At 36.0% G+C, this 15167-nt stretch overlaps 4 protein-coding genes across 4 annotated transcripts; all 4 read right to left on the bottom strand.

Moving 5' to 3' along the window:
- Window positions 1-1696: 1696 nt before the first annotated feature.
- On the bottom strand, window positions 1697-2381 carry LOC111430193 (14 kDa proline-rich protein DC2.15-like). Its single transcript, XM_023066358.1, has one exon. It carries the CDS (start codon window positions 2314-2316, stop codon window positions 1897-1899), a length of 420 nt encoding a protein of 139 aa, XP_022922126.1. The 5' UTR covers window positions 2317-2381; the 3' UTR covers window positions 1697-1896.
- A 3786-nt stretch (window positions 2382-6167) lies between these two features.
- On the bottom strand, window positions 6168-6682 carry LOC111430198 (14 kDa proline-rich protein DC2.15-like). The gene has a single exon (XM_023066364.1). The coding sequence runs from the start codon at window positions 6646-6648 to the stop codon at window positions 6262-6264; it is 387 nt and encodes a 128-aa protein (XP_022922132.1). The 5' UTR covers window positions 6649-6682; the 3' UTR covers window positions 6168-6261.
- Window positions 6683-9644: 2962 nt separating this feature from the next.
- LOC111430197 (14 kDa proline-rich protein DC2.15-like) lies at window positions 9645-10268 on the bottom strand. The gene has a single exon (XM_023066363.1). It carries the CDS (start codon window positions 10232-10234, stop codon window positions 9824-9826), a length of 411 nt encoding a protein of 136 aa, XP_022922131.1. The 5' UTR covers window positions 10235-10268; the 3' UTR covers window positions 9645-9823.
- A 2328-nt stretch (window positions 10269-12596) lies between these two features.
- On the bottom strand, window positions 12597-13196 carry LOC111430196 (14 kDa proline-rich protein DC2.15-like). Its single transcript, XM_023066362.1, has one exon. The coding sequence runs from the start codon at window positions 13160-13162 to the stop codon at window positions 12752-12754; it is 411 nt and encodes a 136-aa protein (XP_022922130.1). The 5' UTR covers window positions 13163-13196; the 3' UTR covers window positions 12597-12751.
- Between the last annotated feature and the right edge of the window lie 1971 nt (window positions 13197-15167).

Here is a 15167-nt window from a genome sequence, read left to right as displayed (position 1 = left end):
ATCTCAAATCGATTACTCATTCTCTTTTGTCTCGATGTGAAAATGGGAGTCGAGGAATCCCATTAAATCTTAAATAAATAGGCAAAAGTCTAACTTTGCAACTTATCACAAAGGATCGATTAATCTAAATATTTTATTTTAAAAATACTATTGAAACTTTAAAATTGTTTAAAAAATATCTAATATTTTTGTGAATACGTTTAAAAATATATATACGGTTAGTATATGAACGGAATCGTTAGTGCCACGTTTAATAAATATACATGAAAATTCAAAAATAATATTAATACTCTTAAGCTTAGACGGGTAAAAAAGAATAGTAGCCATTATTGAAAATTTAAAAGATTAAAAATATTTAAAAAATAAAATATAAAATAAAGCGATATTTTGATTAATTTAATGTAAAATGAAAACTGTGAAGTTGAGAAAGTTAAGGATCCGTGGTATTCTGTGCACATTAAGCGCCAGAATGACACATATGCATGCATGCAGAGCAAAGGCGCCCGCCATGCCCTCCATCACAAAACTACACGTCGATCTCTCACTTGTCGACATGTAACAACTTCTTTATTTTACCCATCATCAAAGGGGTTGACCTTAAAATTCATTGCTTTTATGTATGTGTGTATACATAAAATATTAAATTCCTCAAAATAATAATAATAAAAAATCCGCTCCTAGATCTCATGTGAAACGGGTCTTTTGAAGGACGTGAAAACCTCTTTCTAGTAGACACATTTTAAAATTGTAAGGCTGACGACGATATATACGGACTAAATCGTACAATATCTGCTAGCAGTGGACTTGGACTTGGACTTGAGCTGTTACAGTGATATCAAAACCATACATCGAACGGTATGCTAGCAAAGACGCTAGGCTCTCAACGGGGTGGATTGTGAGATCCCACATCAGTTGGAGAGAGGAACGAAACGTTTCTTATAAGGGTGTAGAAGTCTCTCCCTAGCAGACGCGTTTTAAAACCATGAGGTTGAATTGGACTTGGGCTGTTACAGTGGTATCAGAATTATACATTGAACGGTATGCTAGCGAGGACACTAGGCTCTCAAGGAGGTGGATTGTGAGATCCCACATCGGTTGGAGAGGGGAACAAAATATTCCTTATATGGATGTGGAAATCTCTCCCTAGCAGACGTGTTTTAAAACCATGAGGTTGACTCGGACTTGGGCTATTACAGTGGTATCAGAATCATACATCAAACGGTATGCTAGCGAGGATGCTAGGCTCTCAAGGAGGTGGATGGTGAGATCCCACATCGGTTGGAGAAGAAAACAGAATATTCCTTATAAGGGTGTGAAAATCTCTCCGTAACAGACGCGTTTTAAAACCGTGAGGCTAATAGCGATACATAACGGATTAAAGCAGACATTATCTGCTAGTGATGGATTGAGCTTAGACTATTATAGTGATACCAGAGCCAAACATTGAGTGGTGTGCTAGCGAAGATACTCGGTCCCAAGGGGTGGATTGTAAGACCCCACATCGATTGGAGAATGCCTGAAGCATTTCTTACAAAGGCGTGGAAACGTTTTTTATTCTAAATTCGTGTGACAAACGATGATACGTAATGAATCAAAGTGGATAATATCTGCTGGCGATTGGTTTGAGATTGATTCACCGATCTCTTTTTGTTTTTGTTTTTTTTTTTTTTTTTGGGAAGAGATATGCAAGCAGAACAAGGGGAAAATGATAGATCTTTTGATTTCCAACCTTCAAAACTACAATCATTAATAATAATATTACCAATAGGCAAACTTATTGAAACATGTTCCAACCCCAAAAACAAAATAACCCCATGAACCAAATTAAAACAAACCCCAAATCCAAAGACATATAACAAAACATAGTACTCCCAATGGAAAAGACACTAATTAGAATCAGCACTGGAATCCCTTAGGAACATTCTTCTTGCAGACATTAAGGAGCAAGCTGAGAGAGACAGGGATGTTAAGGTTGTTGCCCAACACACTGGCCTTAATGGCGGTGCAAAGGCAGACAGCAGCTTCAAGATCAGCAAGACCTTCGATCAGACTGCAGCAAGGGGTCACCGGGGGCTTGCCGATGGTAACATCGACGAGCCCGCCGAGCAGCTTGGCGCAGACGCCGAGTTTAAGGGTATCCCTTGGGCACTTTCCATAGCCAGATGAAGGGGTGGGCTTTGGGTATGGTGGAGGAGGGCATGGCTTTGGCTTGGGTGGGGCTGGGACGTAGCAATTGTTGCAGGCTGAGACAAGGGAGAAGAAAAGGAGGTTGAGAGAAAGGAGGAAAGCAAGAGAGGCGGTAGCTTTGGAAGCCATTTTGGGGCCTTCTTTGAGGGATTGGTGGTGGGATTAAGGGCAGAATTGATGGGGTTTTATAGGGTTTGAGGGAAGGAAGAATACGATGCCACTAGCTTGCCCAACCCATGTGTGGTCTCTTGGGATTTTAGCTGGCAGGGTTTGAAGAAGAAGCTCACAAGTTTAGGCAAAGTTTTGGAGCTTTGTGGAATGAAATGGGAATATTATTCTCTCACTCTTCCCCATTTTTTTTTTCTTCTTTTGAGTCCATCCATAGCTGCAAATATTGATATGATCCAAAGCTTTCTATGGTATATGACAAGTGGCTCCACAAGGGATGTCGTGTCGGTGTAGTGGACATATTTCGATTTGATGCTGATTTCTTTGAGTTCATACCAAGTTCGGTTCTTTTTCTACCTATATCGAATAGAATAAACCGTCAATTTTGTGAACAATAGGACCAGATTTTTCAAAATAGTGTGATTTTAGTATAGTTAAAATGCACTTTTATTTTAGGGTTAGTTAGTTCTATTTCTGGATGGAGGTAAGGGAAGGAAGTGAAGAAATTTCTCTTTTAATTTACATTTTCTTACCACCCTTCTTAATATATAAGGGTAATGTTGCTTGTGTTTCTCTTTCGTGAAGTGGACGATCATGACCGAATTCTAGGAAGAAGCTACAGCTAATTCTGTGCTAGCAATATGCGAAGGCGGTATGACCGGAAATATGTGGGCGTAAATGAAAAAACATGGACAAAATCTTGAAGTTCAACAAAAATAGGATTTTATTCTACTTGTTCCTTCAATTTCAAAATTTTAATTATTTTTTAATTTAATGATAGTTCATTAACTTTTGTATTTATGTAAAAATAATAATAATTAATAGATTAAAAACTATTTGGATCTGAGGGACAAATTGTGGGGATGGCATAATGGTAGGACCATTGTGTGGGGTCACCTACAAGCCTTATTTTAAGGCGAGTACTTGGAGAGATTGTTCTTTGGAGATAAATATCCATTCTACTTTTATTTTGTAACTAATTAATTAATAAATTTTAAGATTCTCTCATAAATTTATAAAAATATTTATTTTATATCTCATAAACCAACTATCTATTTTTTAACATTCACTATTGAGAGATTAATTTATTTTTCTAACGGTTTAAGTTCATCTCTAATAGATATTGTTCGTTTTGGTCGGTTATGTATCGTCGTCAGCCTCACAGTTTTTAAAATGCATTTGCTAGAGAGAGTTTTCCATCCTCTTCTAAGGAATGCTTCATTCCCATCTTTAACTGATGTGTGATATCACAATCCACCCCGAGGGTCCAACGTCTTCATTGGTACACAACTTGGTCCAACGTCTTCATTGGTACACAACTTAGTGTCTGGCTTTAATATTGGTCCAAAAGTGGACGGTTACAATTTTGGCTTTTAAACTTTTAAATGTCTATTTTAGTTCTTAAACTTTTATAAAATTTATTTTAATCTCGAAATTTTAACAGATAATTATTTTGATCCTTATTTTTATTTTAATCGTAACAAATTAGTGATGTTTTAAGTGTATAATGACCTTTTCAAATAATTTCTCTATGCATACGAAAACGAATGATTTTTGTATTAAAAATAAGGTCACCATTGCATACGTAACGTGTCTAATATGTGCGAAAAAGTACATTTAAAACATTTCATATACAATGTCATAAACTTAAACATTCATAGAATCCATTTCAAATAAAGTAACAATCAAGGAAATAGCGGAAAAAAAAAAACACTCAAAATAACGAAAACACCATGATCTAACCTAAGAGATACAATTTAAACATAAATGAAACTATTCTAGATTCGATCTCAAGGGGTGTAACTACTGTATTTTCCTACTGAAATAGAGCCACTATCACATGCATGACGTGATCTTTTTATGCAAAAACATTCATTTTAAAATAATTCATAAAACGATGTCATGGACTTGAACGTTCACATTAAAAGCCTTAAAACAAAACAATGAAAAATAATCAATGTGAAATATAAATAAAAGAAAGAAAAGATTAAAACGATGCCTGGATATAACCTAGAGCTACAAATTAAATTAAACGCAACTATCCTAACACAAGTTCTATGGTCTTCAAAATGACGTCGCTGTCATACGTACACGGGTGTCTTGCCTTTACCTGAAATATAAGAATAGCCCAAGACTTAGTATTTTAAGAAATATTTAGCAAGTGACCCCACTATTGGCGTTAAGGAATGCACACACATACAAAATGATGGGACCTATCATTTAAAACCGTCTTCTTTTAGGTGGTTTTCTAGTCCAGGCAAATTAGATGTGTAGTACTTCTTTATACACGACCCACACATGCGAGCCCCCAGGGTCTGCAAACACATACACATGTGTAGTACTTCTTTATATAACGAGGCGGGTTTGCACACTCCCAGGGCCTGCTGGTTGGGCTATCACTCTCTGGGCTGTTACCAGACACCCCGTGAGAATAGCAACTCGTTGTAGCATCATGGTAAACATGATGGTCCTTTAAGTCTCATAGTGTACGCGTCTGTATTTGTCATAAATGGTAATTATCTCACGTGTACATACAATTATACATGAAGTCCCGTATTTTCCACTGTAGTATAATAAATCATGCAAGACAACCCCATTCTTTCATCACATATTACAATCGGTAATATGCCCGCATAAAACTGTTATAAAATCATTTCATTTGTAACATAACTTTTAAATCATGGCATAGGGGTTGTGCATGGTAGGCTTCGTTATTTCAAACACATCATAACATGTCATAATATATCATGGCCTAACATAACATATCATAGTACATTAGGACATCTCATAACATAATATAGCTTATCGTAACATAACATGACATTTCATTTATGCCATAATATTATTTGGCATATCATATGATGACACATAAGATAACATCACATATCAAAGCATACCACACATATGACACGTGCAGGGCCACTGATCACGTGTCATCATACATAACAATTCTTTCAACCAAACCCTTAGGCAAGCTCGTATACGTACCCCTTGGACATGGCCTTCGACTAGCATACACTCATGCTACCGGTATACCACGGAAGGAAGTGAGTACACATAGCATCATAATATACATAATACCGTATCATAACATCATAGTGTACACGTTCGTACTAATCATAATGGGAAAGTATCCTGATGCATGTGAATATATAGTATGCACGAGGCCTCCATAGTTTAAAATTATGATATTTATCTATGATGCAAGATATATCTTCATTAATTTCATAGGTAACATAACCCTATTATATCATTTCATAATGTAGTGTATAACATAGTACCACATTTTCGTAACACAACATAATCATCAATGGCATAACGTGTCAACACGATACCATAACATGCCATATCTCATATTTACAACATAACAAAACATAATAAACATAACAAAACATAATAAACAAACATTAGACAATCACAAGGTATGAAATGTGCTACCAAAGAGAGCACGTGTGCCATTCATACTTCAAACAATTCATCCAACCAAACTAGTAGTGAAGCGTGATTAGCCTAAGCCAAAGTTACTAATTATTTACTAGCCCAAATCTTTTCCTCAAAATCAAATTCAACTTATATGGCCCGTGACATCGGTTTAGAACATCGACTAAATCCACTTTTAATTTTTTTTAAAACTACATTCCTTTTAATTCCTAAGAGAGTTGTGTTTAAGAACTTCTCAAAATTTTCAACCAACGACTATTAAAAATTATAAACACTACTTATAGTTCAACAAATAGGAAAAATTTAATTTATTGAAACCTTCAAACTCCAAGAGGAATAGACCTCATGAAGAAAATAGAACAACAGATAATAATTCTTAATAAATTCTAAGATAGAGAGAACCTCATACGAAGTACATCAAAACACACTCAAGAACTCAAGAATTATGATAGACATTGATTATAATCAGCACTTGAATCCCTCGGGAACGTTCTTCTTGCAGACATTAAGGAGCAAGCTGAGGGAGACAGGGACGTTAAGGTTTTTGCCCAACACATTGGCTTTAATGGCAGTGCAAAGGCAGACAGCAGCTTCAAGGTCGACAAGGCCTTCAATGAGGCTGCAGCACGGTGTCACAGGGGGCTTGCCGACGGTAACGTCAAGGAGGCCGCCGAGCAGCTTGGCACAGACGCCGAGTTTAAGAGTGTCCCTAGGGCAGTTTCCATGACCAGATGAAGGGTTTGGCTCTGTAGGGGAAGGGACATAGCAGTCGCTGCAGGCTGAGACAAGGGAAAAGAAGAGGAGATTGAGAGAGAGGAGGAAGGCAAGAGAGGGTGTAGCTTTGGAAGCCATTTGGGTGTCTCTCTTTAAAGCTTTTGAAGGGAGTTTGAGGGATTTGTGGTGGGAGAAAGAGGAGAATGGGTGGGTATTTATAGGATTGAGGAAAAAAGAAATGATTTATGAAAGAATTTTAATTAATATATTCAAGTAGTTTTGTAATATTTTAGTTACAAACGTTTTAAGGATTTAAATTGTTTTTGTTTTTTTCCTACACATTACATTATAAAATTATAAGAAATAAATATATTATATGGTATATGCGTTTCTTGCATGCCGAATAACTACATTATAACCACCCATGTCGTCCGTTACCGGAACACACGTCGGCCGGTCAACCGTGGACATGTCCGGCACTACTTTATTTCAGCTCTAAAATCTTGAAGATCTTATGGGCTCCATTTTGAACTATTTAATTTACTTACAAAATTTCTATTTAATTCATATCCAGATGGGAAGAAATTATTCAATCACACATGTAGTTGTCATTTTCGTTGTCAATTAAAAAATCTTTCTCGAAATAACTATTAGATACAAATTTGAATAATATCATTTTTGTTTAGATCATGTCTTTTGTTTTTCAAATTCACTGACTTGGTGGTAATTTAACACAGCACAAGAGGAAAAGGACATGTAATCAAATACTTTGCAAGCAAGGAGGAAATACCCGCATTCGTTGATGAAGCTTAGATCTCAAACTCGTAGTTTTTTAGAGGAGAGAATCATTCTAGTCATCTAGAATGACTTACAATGTGAAATCAAAGGTAATGACTTACTATGACCATTCGATAAGATATTGACCATTTTGAACATAAACTCTTATAATTTTATAATTTTATTTTTTTTTTCCAAAAGGAAATAGATGTATTGGACGAGGAAGGATATCTCATTATCAAGAAATTGGAGGCTTAAATGGTTGGGAAGGAGATCTCATTTGAGGTTAATTTAGATCATTTGAGAGTTCATTGAGAAGCTTACCGCTAAAAGATATTGTCCGCATTGGCCTGTTACGTATCGCTGTCAGCCTCACGATTTTAAAACATATCTATTAGGAAGAGGTTTCTACACTCTTACAAGAAATGCTTCGTTCCCTTCTCTAACAGATGTGGGATCTCTCAATCCACCTCTCTTGGGGGCTCAACGTCCTTGCTCACACTCTACTTGATGTTTGACTTTGATACCATTTATAACAGCCAAAGCCCACTACTAAAAGATATTGTCCGCTTTGGCCCATTACATATCGCCGTCAACCTCACGATTTTAAAACACGTTTGTTAGGGAGAGGTTTCCACATCCTTATGGGGAATGTGTCATTCCCCTCTCCAACCGATGTGAGATCTCTCACGATTTTAAAATGTATATGTTAGGGAGTTCTCTTCTCCAACCGATATGGGATCTTTCACGATTTTAAAACTCGTCTGTTAGGGAGAGGTTTCCACACCCTTAAAAAGAATGTTTTGTTTCCTTCTACTACTGATGTGAGATCTCTCAATCCACACCCTTGGGGGCCCAATGTCCTCGCTGGCACACTACCCGATACCTGGTTCTATACCATTTGTAACTTTGTGTTTGTTTGTGTTGTATCATATATTATGCCATGATAGAAACTATGGGGATCTCATGCATAACTTTGTGTTCACGTGCATCGAGACACTTTCCCATTATGATGAGTATGGACGCGTACACTATGAGATTGATTGTGACAATTATGTTTGCCATGATGATACGACGGCTGCTATTCCCTACAAGTGTCCGACAACAGATTGTCCAGCGAGTGCTAGCTCGGCTAGTAGGCCTAGGGGATGTGCGATCTCCCCTGGTGGGTCCATATTTGCACGTGTGGGCCATGTATAAAGAAATACTACACATCCAATTCAGCCTGGATTGAAAAGTCGCCTAAAAGAATGGAATGATGTTTTAAATGATAGGTCACACTATGTTGCATGTGTTTGCATTTCATGACCCACTATTCCTTAAAGTACTCAAGTCATGTGCTACTTTTAAATTTCAGGTAAAGGTAAGACACTCTGTACGGATGACAGTGGCAATGTGTGAAAACCATGGAACCGGTGTTTGGGTAGTTGCATTTCATTTCATTATATAGTTGTAAAATTATGACAACTTTTTATTTTCTAGTTTTTGGATATACTATTTATTCTCTTTTCTTATATGTTTTTAGATTCATTGTTTATTAACTATTTAAAATGAATGTTTTCGCATAAAAAGGCCAATCAACATATCATAGCGGTCCTATTTCAGTAAGAAAATAGGATTGATAGATATAATACGTTAATATTGAGCTAATAGGTGAATAATACGCATGAGTAAGATAATGAGTTAAGTCTACGACCCATGATTGATTGTTGTGGTGTGATTCTCAGAATTTGATGAGATAGTTAGCCTATTTAGCTTATGATTGAACAATTTTGATCTACTCCTTGAATTTCTAGGGTAAGTCGTATAAAATGAACTATTTAATGATGTGCATAATACATATGCGCACGATAAGGATTGTCTTGTAAAGGTAAATATGTTAGATACCGTGCCAAGGAGTAGAACCATGAAAACGATAAGGATTTCGGTTTTGTCACTTTACTATTCCCTATCTAATGATTTATGATTAGTATCATACAACATGACGTAGCTACCATGTGGGAACATTTGAGGGACTTTTTAATTCGCCTCTAATCATGAATTTGTTTCGATTAACGAGGGCCTACATGGTATTGCAAGGAAATGGAGCCAGATCCCTACGATTGACTGTACCATGTAGGGACTATTAAAGGTAGCCTACTAACTCTTAGTAGTGAAACCATCTCGATTGATGGGGTATGTATTCATACTTAGGAATGTGCTACATGAATGGTATATGGAAACGAGATCAAGGCATCCCCAATAATCCCTTAGTTGTAAACTTGCTTACCCGGATAAGAGACCACATGCAGACATAATAGTTGGCAGGCACGAGGGTCGCTCCCGGCATTATGAGGCTTATAATTACTACTCATAACTCACCAATAATCAAAGTTTAATTTATTGATTCCTTCAAACTCCAAGAGGAATAGACCTCATGAAGAAAATAGAACAACTGATATTAATTCGTAATAAATTCTAAAACAGAGAGAACCCCAAACCACATACATCAAAACACATTTAAGAATTCAAGAATAAGGAAAGTCACTGATTATAATCAGCACTGGAATCCCTCGGGAACCTTCTTCTTGCAGACATTAAGGAGCAAGGTGAGGGAGACAGGGATGTTAAGGTTGTTGCCCAACACATTGGCTTTGATGGCAGTGCAAAGGCAGACAGCAGCTTCAAGATCCACAAGGCCTTCGATGAGGCTGCAGCACGGCGTCACAGGGGGCTTGCTGATGGTAACGTCAAGGAGGCCGCCGAGCAGCTTGGCGCAGACGCCGAGTTTAAGAGTGTCCCTAGGGCACTTTCCATGGGCAGATGGAGGGTTTGGCTCTGTAGGAGGGCATGGGTTGGGCATGGGAGGGGAAGGGACATAGCAGTCGCTGCAGGCTGAGACAAGGGAAAAGAAGAGAAGATTGAGAGAGAGGAGGAAGGCAAGGGAGTGTGTAGCTTTGGAAGCCATTTGGGTGTCTCTCTTTAAAGTTTTGGAAGGGAGTTTGAGGTATTGGTGGTGGGAGAAAGGGAGAATGGATGGGTATTTGTAGGATTGAGGATAGAAGAAATGATTTAATAAAGTAAATCACGTTTAGGTTTAGGGCATGACTCTGATACCATGTTAAATGAACACAACTCACTACAATGGTATGATATTGTCCACTTTTAAGTATAAGCTCTCATAACTTTGCTTTGTGCTTCCCCAAGAGGCCTTACACTAATGAAGAAAGTATTATTTGATTATAAACCCATGATCATTCCCTAAATTAGCCGATGTAGGACTTTCTTCCTCCAACAACACCGAGTAAAAGAAGGATGTATGAATGAACCGAGATCACATCCGAATAAAAGCAAATCTAAGAATAAAATAACTAAAAATGACTTAAAATAATTGAAAATTACAATCTATACTAATAAATAAAGTGTATATTTCTGTTCGATGACTCAATTATAAGAACTTTGTAGTTAAGCGTGCTTTCTTCAATCACATTTTTGTTGGGTGACCTATGGATTTGTATTGAGTCATGAGAATAGTCTTTTAAAGTCATCAGGTGTCAAATTAATATTCTAAATTCTAGGCATGAGTGGATACAAACTTAGACATTTTAATCCTTTGAGTCTTGAACTTCATTTTTATTGAAATCATTGTTTTTAAATATTTTTTTTAGATTGCTCATCAAACCAACCCTTAATAGTATAATTGAATTTATATTACAACTATGACGCACAAATAATGAAATTTAGTCAAAACCCGTCCCGTGAACCAATAAATAATAATCTTCGAGAAGCATACAAATGCAAATATGACGTTACATTAAATTATATAAAAATTCATTTTTTTCCCTACACATTAAATTATCAAATTACAAGAAATAAATATATTATATGATATATATGTGTAACGAGCTATTTTATTACCGCCAATGCCGTTCGTTACCGGGAAACACGTCGGCCGGTCAACTGTCGACATGTCCGACACTACTTTATTTCAGCTCAAAATCTTGAAGATCTTTAGGCTTTTCTCTCCAACTATTAATTAAACTTAGTCGCAAAATTGCATAATGAAATTGGATGCATTTATGTATGGAAAGACAGCTACAATTTAGTTGTCATCTCTTAGTAATGGCTGATTATGAATTAAAAAATCTTCATTATCTTCTAATAATTATTAAACGCAAATTAGAAATATTTTTGTTCTTATATTTAATAATTCCCAATTGTTATCTATATTATAATATTACAATGACCTCTCCAAATATTTTTCATGTATATGATGAATTATTTGATATGCAATCTATTATGAAAGTTGTTTTTTTTATTAACTCTCATAATGTTAAAAAAAATTCACAATAGTCATTGGTATTGTTCATGTACGACCATACGAATGATAAGATTATGTCTAATTTTTCATAATTTACATCCCAAAAATTATTGTGGATAAGGCTTAAGTTGATTAAAGAATTGGAAAGGGTGGCTTGATTTGGTGAAGAAAAACGTGATTTTGTTCGAATAAGGAAAATGGACTACATAGATATATGATATTGGGCAGGCACGAGGGTCGCTTCCTCCTTGATGATGATATTGTGGTTCCCAATCGAGAATCTTTCTAGATTGACAATGTCATAACCTATAATGAACTATGAGTTAGCACTATTGATACAATTGCACCTCAAGTACCTATAATATATGAGTTAGAATCCGATGGTAGGGACTAGTAAAGAGCTAGCTAAAATTTCCTAAATCTTTTTAGGTAATCTCAATGAAATAGATGAGTTTCAAAAAGTTGAATGTTGAGAATCGACGAAACGAAAAGAACCCTAATAAGACTCTTAGATGAAAGTGTCTCACATCGGTTAATTTAGGGAATGATCATAGGTTTATAATCAAATAATACACTCTCTATTGGTGTGAGGCCTTTTGGAGAAGCCCAAAGCAAAGCCATGAGAGCTTATGATCAAAATGGACAATGTCATACCATTGTGGAGAGTCGTGTTCGTCTAACAAAGACTACTATGAAATTAACGAACAATAACCTTGCGTAAGCTAGTAGTAGAACCTTGATGCTAGCCTTAGAAAGGGTATGACTAGATATGGTATTGAATAAATGACTTATGTCATATTGATATTACTTTTAGTAGGAGTGTTAAGTATTGATATCAGATTAAATTTTCAATAATCAAGTTCTTAGGTTTCTAGTATAATTACATTTTTAAATTTAGATTTTAAAGTTTAAGACTTCATGCCTAAAGTTCTTTAAAAATTTCAACGAACAAATATTAAAAAAAAAAAAAATCATCGCACATAATTCACCAATAAGCAAAATTTAATTTATTGATTCCTTCAAACTCCAAGAGGAATATACCTCATGAAGATAATAGAACAACCGATAATAATTTGAAATAAATTCTAAAACAGAAAGAACTTCAAACCACATACATCAAAACACAATCAAGAACTCAAGAATCATGATAGACATTGATTATAATCAGCACTGGAATCCCTCGGGAACGTTCTTCTTGCAGACATTAAGGAGCAAGCTGAGAGAGATAGGGATGTTAAGGTTGTTGCCCAACACATTGGCTTTAATGGCAGTGCAAAGACAGACAGCAGCTTCGAGATCGACAAGGCCTTCGATGAGGCTGCAGCACGGTGTCACAGGGGGCTTGCCGATGGTAACGTCGACGAGGCCACGGAGAAGCTTGGCACAGACGCCGAGTTTAAGAGTGTCCTTAGGGCACTTTCCATGGGCAGATGGAGGGTTTGGCAATGTAGGAGGGCATGGGTTGGGAATGGGAGGGGAAGGGACATAGCAGTCGCTGCAGGCTGAGACAAGGGAAAAGAAGAGGAGATTGAGAGAGAGAAGGAAGGCAAGGGAGGCTGTAGCTTTGGAAGCCATTTGGGTGTCACTCTTGGAAGTTTTTGAAGGGAGTTTGAGGTATTGGTGGTGGGAGAAAGGGGAGAATGGATGGGTCTTTATAGGATTGAGGAAAGAAGAAATGATTTATGAAAGAATAATAAAAAATTATTATGATATAATATTTGAATGATATGATATATGTTATAGTACGACATGTTTGATGAGCTGATATGATATATTGAAGGCATGCTTGGAATATATTATGTATATTGTGAATTGTTACGTCGGGAAGCACGACAATGTTATAATATGACATATGTGTAGCATGAATGATATGATTGATAATGCAAAATGACGAATTGATATGAAATACAACCCCAATAAACGCATACGATATGATAAAAATGACATGAGATGAAGGAAGATGCTAGCGGGGTTGTAGTATATGATAATGAAAATGGACCTCACATTATTGTGTGTGCATGCATCGGGGGATACCCCTCTCCTTCATGATAGTACGGACACATACGCTACGAGTCAAGAAAACGATAATTATGTTTACCATAATGCTGCCATGACGGTCGCTATTCCTAACGGGTGTCCAACATCAATAGCTACCAGAGAATGGTCGCCCGACCAAAAAGGGGACTATGAGGTGTACGAATCGACTGGTGGGTCCATACTTGCATGTGCGGACCGTGTGTAGAGAAATTAAGTACACATCCAATTGCCGTTAGGATAGCCATCGTAGGAAACTAGACTGATATGATAGGTCTCATTCATGAAATTGTATGTGTTTGCATGTAACCCCAATAATTGGGTCACTTACCGAGTATTTCTTAAGCCACATGCTACTTCTATTTGAGGTCAAGGGAAGACATCTCTATACGACCGACAATGACATCACAACTCGAGACCATGATACATGCATAGGGTAGTTGCATTTATTTTCTTAGACTTAGGCTAGAATAAGATGTTTTTAATTTAAATGTTTTTTTATTTCATTTAGTTTATTATTTGTGTCGTTTTAAATATGTTTTCGAACACATAAGTCCACGACCGTGTTTTAAGATAACATTTATGATTTATGAAGGATTTTAAAAGCTTACTTTTGTATAGAAATGATTACGCTATGATGACCGTGACAACTCTAGGTTAATAAAAATCTAGGATTATTAAATTTACTTGGATGAATTTAGTTCGAATACACATAAGTGAGTGTTGTGTTGTGATTCTTAGACTCGAATGTGTGTGAGGAGATTTGTCCATATTTGCATGTGTGATTGTATGACCGAGCTCTAACAATAGTACTTAATCAAATTGCAATTTGCACGATGGATTCCTCCCTGATTTTTAAACGTCGAATTAGGTAACATGTGCTACTGATGAATAATTTACGATCTTCACAATGATATGCTTATGCATACATAATCATTTATTCTATAAATCAGTTTTGAAATGCATGTGAATAATGGATTATCAACTATTTCCATGTGATCTCAAGTAGACTTTAGCCGTAAAGATTATTATGACTAATTAATACAGAATGGATGAGATTCATCCTTTTAAGTATGCCCTATAAAGATATATATATATATATATATTAGATAACACGTCAAGTATGATTATCATATAATATGATGTTGCTACCTCTTGAGATGGCAAGAGAAGTTGCCGAGTCATCCTAAACATAAACTCATATGGATTGACGAGGGTATGTATGGTATTACCTAGATATCGGGTCACTACTCAATGATTGAAGGTACAATATAAGGATTATATTAGGTTCAGCCAGCTAACCTTCAATAACTTTTTTTTAATGAATTTTTAAATTTTTTATTTTAGACAGCATATCATATCTCTAAAATATTCGATTAAATTTATATTACTTTTGATGAATTTATAATTAAAGGAAAATCCTTCCCGTGAACCAATGAATAATGATGATGTTGGAGACACATAAATGATAGTTTGCCAGATAGCTTCCAAATTGTGACATTATATTAAATTATCAAAAAATATTTATAAATATATTATAAGAAAT

Source organism: Cucurbita moschata, unplaced genomic scaffold (assembly GCF_002738365.1).
Source record: "Cucurbita moschata cultivar Rifu unplaced genomic scaffold, Cmos_1.0 Cmo_Scf00033, whole genome shotgun sequence".
NCBI lineage: Eukaryota > Viridiplantae > Streptophyta > Magnoliopsida > Cucurbitales > Cucurbitaceae > Cucurbita > Cucurbita moschata.
Note: the sequence above shows the minus strand (reverse complement) of the source record. Positions and strands in the feature narration are given on the sequence as shown.

Bases quoted from the DNA above. Each gene is read 5' to 3' on its own strand.
- LOC111430193 (XM_023066358.1), bottom strand. From the start codon at position 2,316: ATGGCTTCCAAAGCTACCGCCTCTCTTGCTTTCCTCCTTTCTCTCAAC.
- LOC111430198 (XM_023066364.1), bottom strand. From the start codon at position 6,648: ATGGCTTCCAAAGCTACACCCTCTCTTGCCTTCCTCCTCTCTCTCAAT.
- LOC111430197 (XM_023066363.1), bottom strand. From the start codon at position 10,234: ATGGCTTCCAAAGCTACACACTCCCTTGCCTTCCTCCTCTCTCTCAAT.
- LOC111430196 (XM_023066362.1), bottom strand. From the start codon at position 13,162: ATGGCTTCCAAAGCTACAGCCTCCCTTGCCTTCCTTCTCTCTCTCAAT.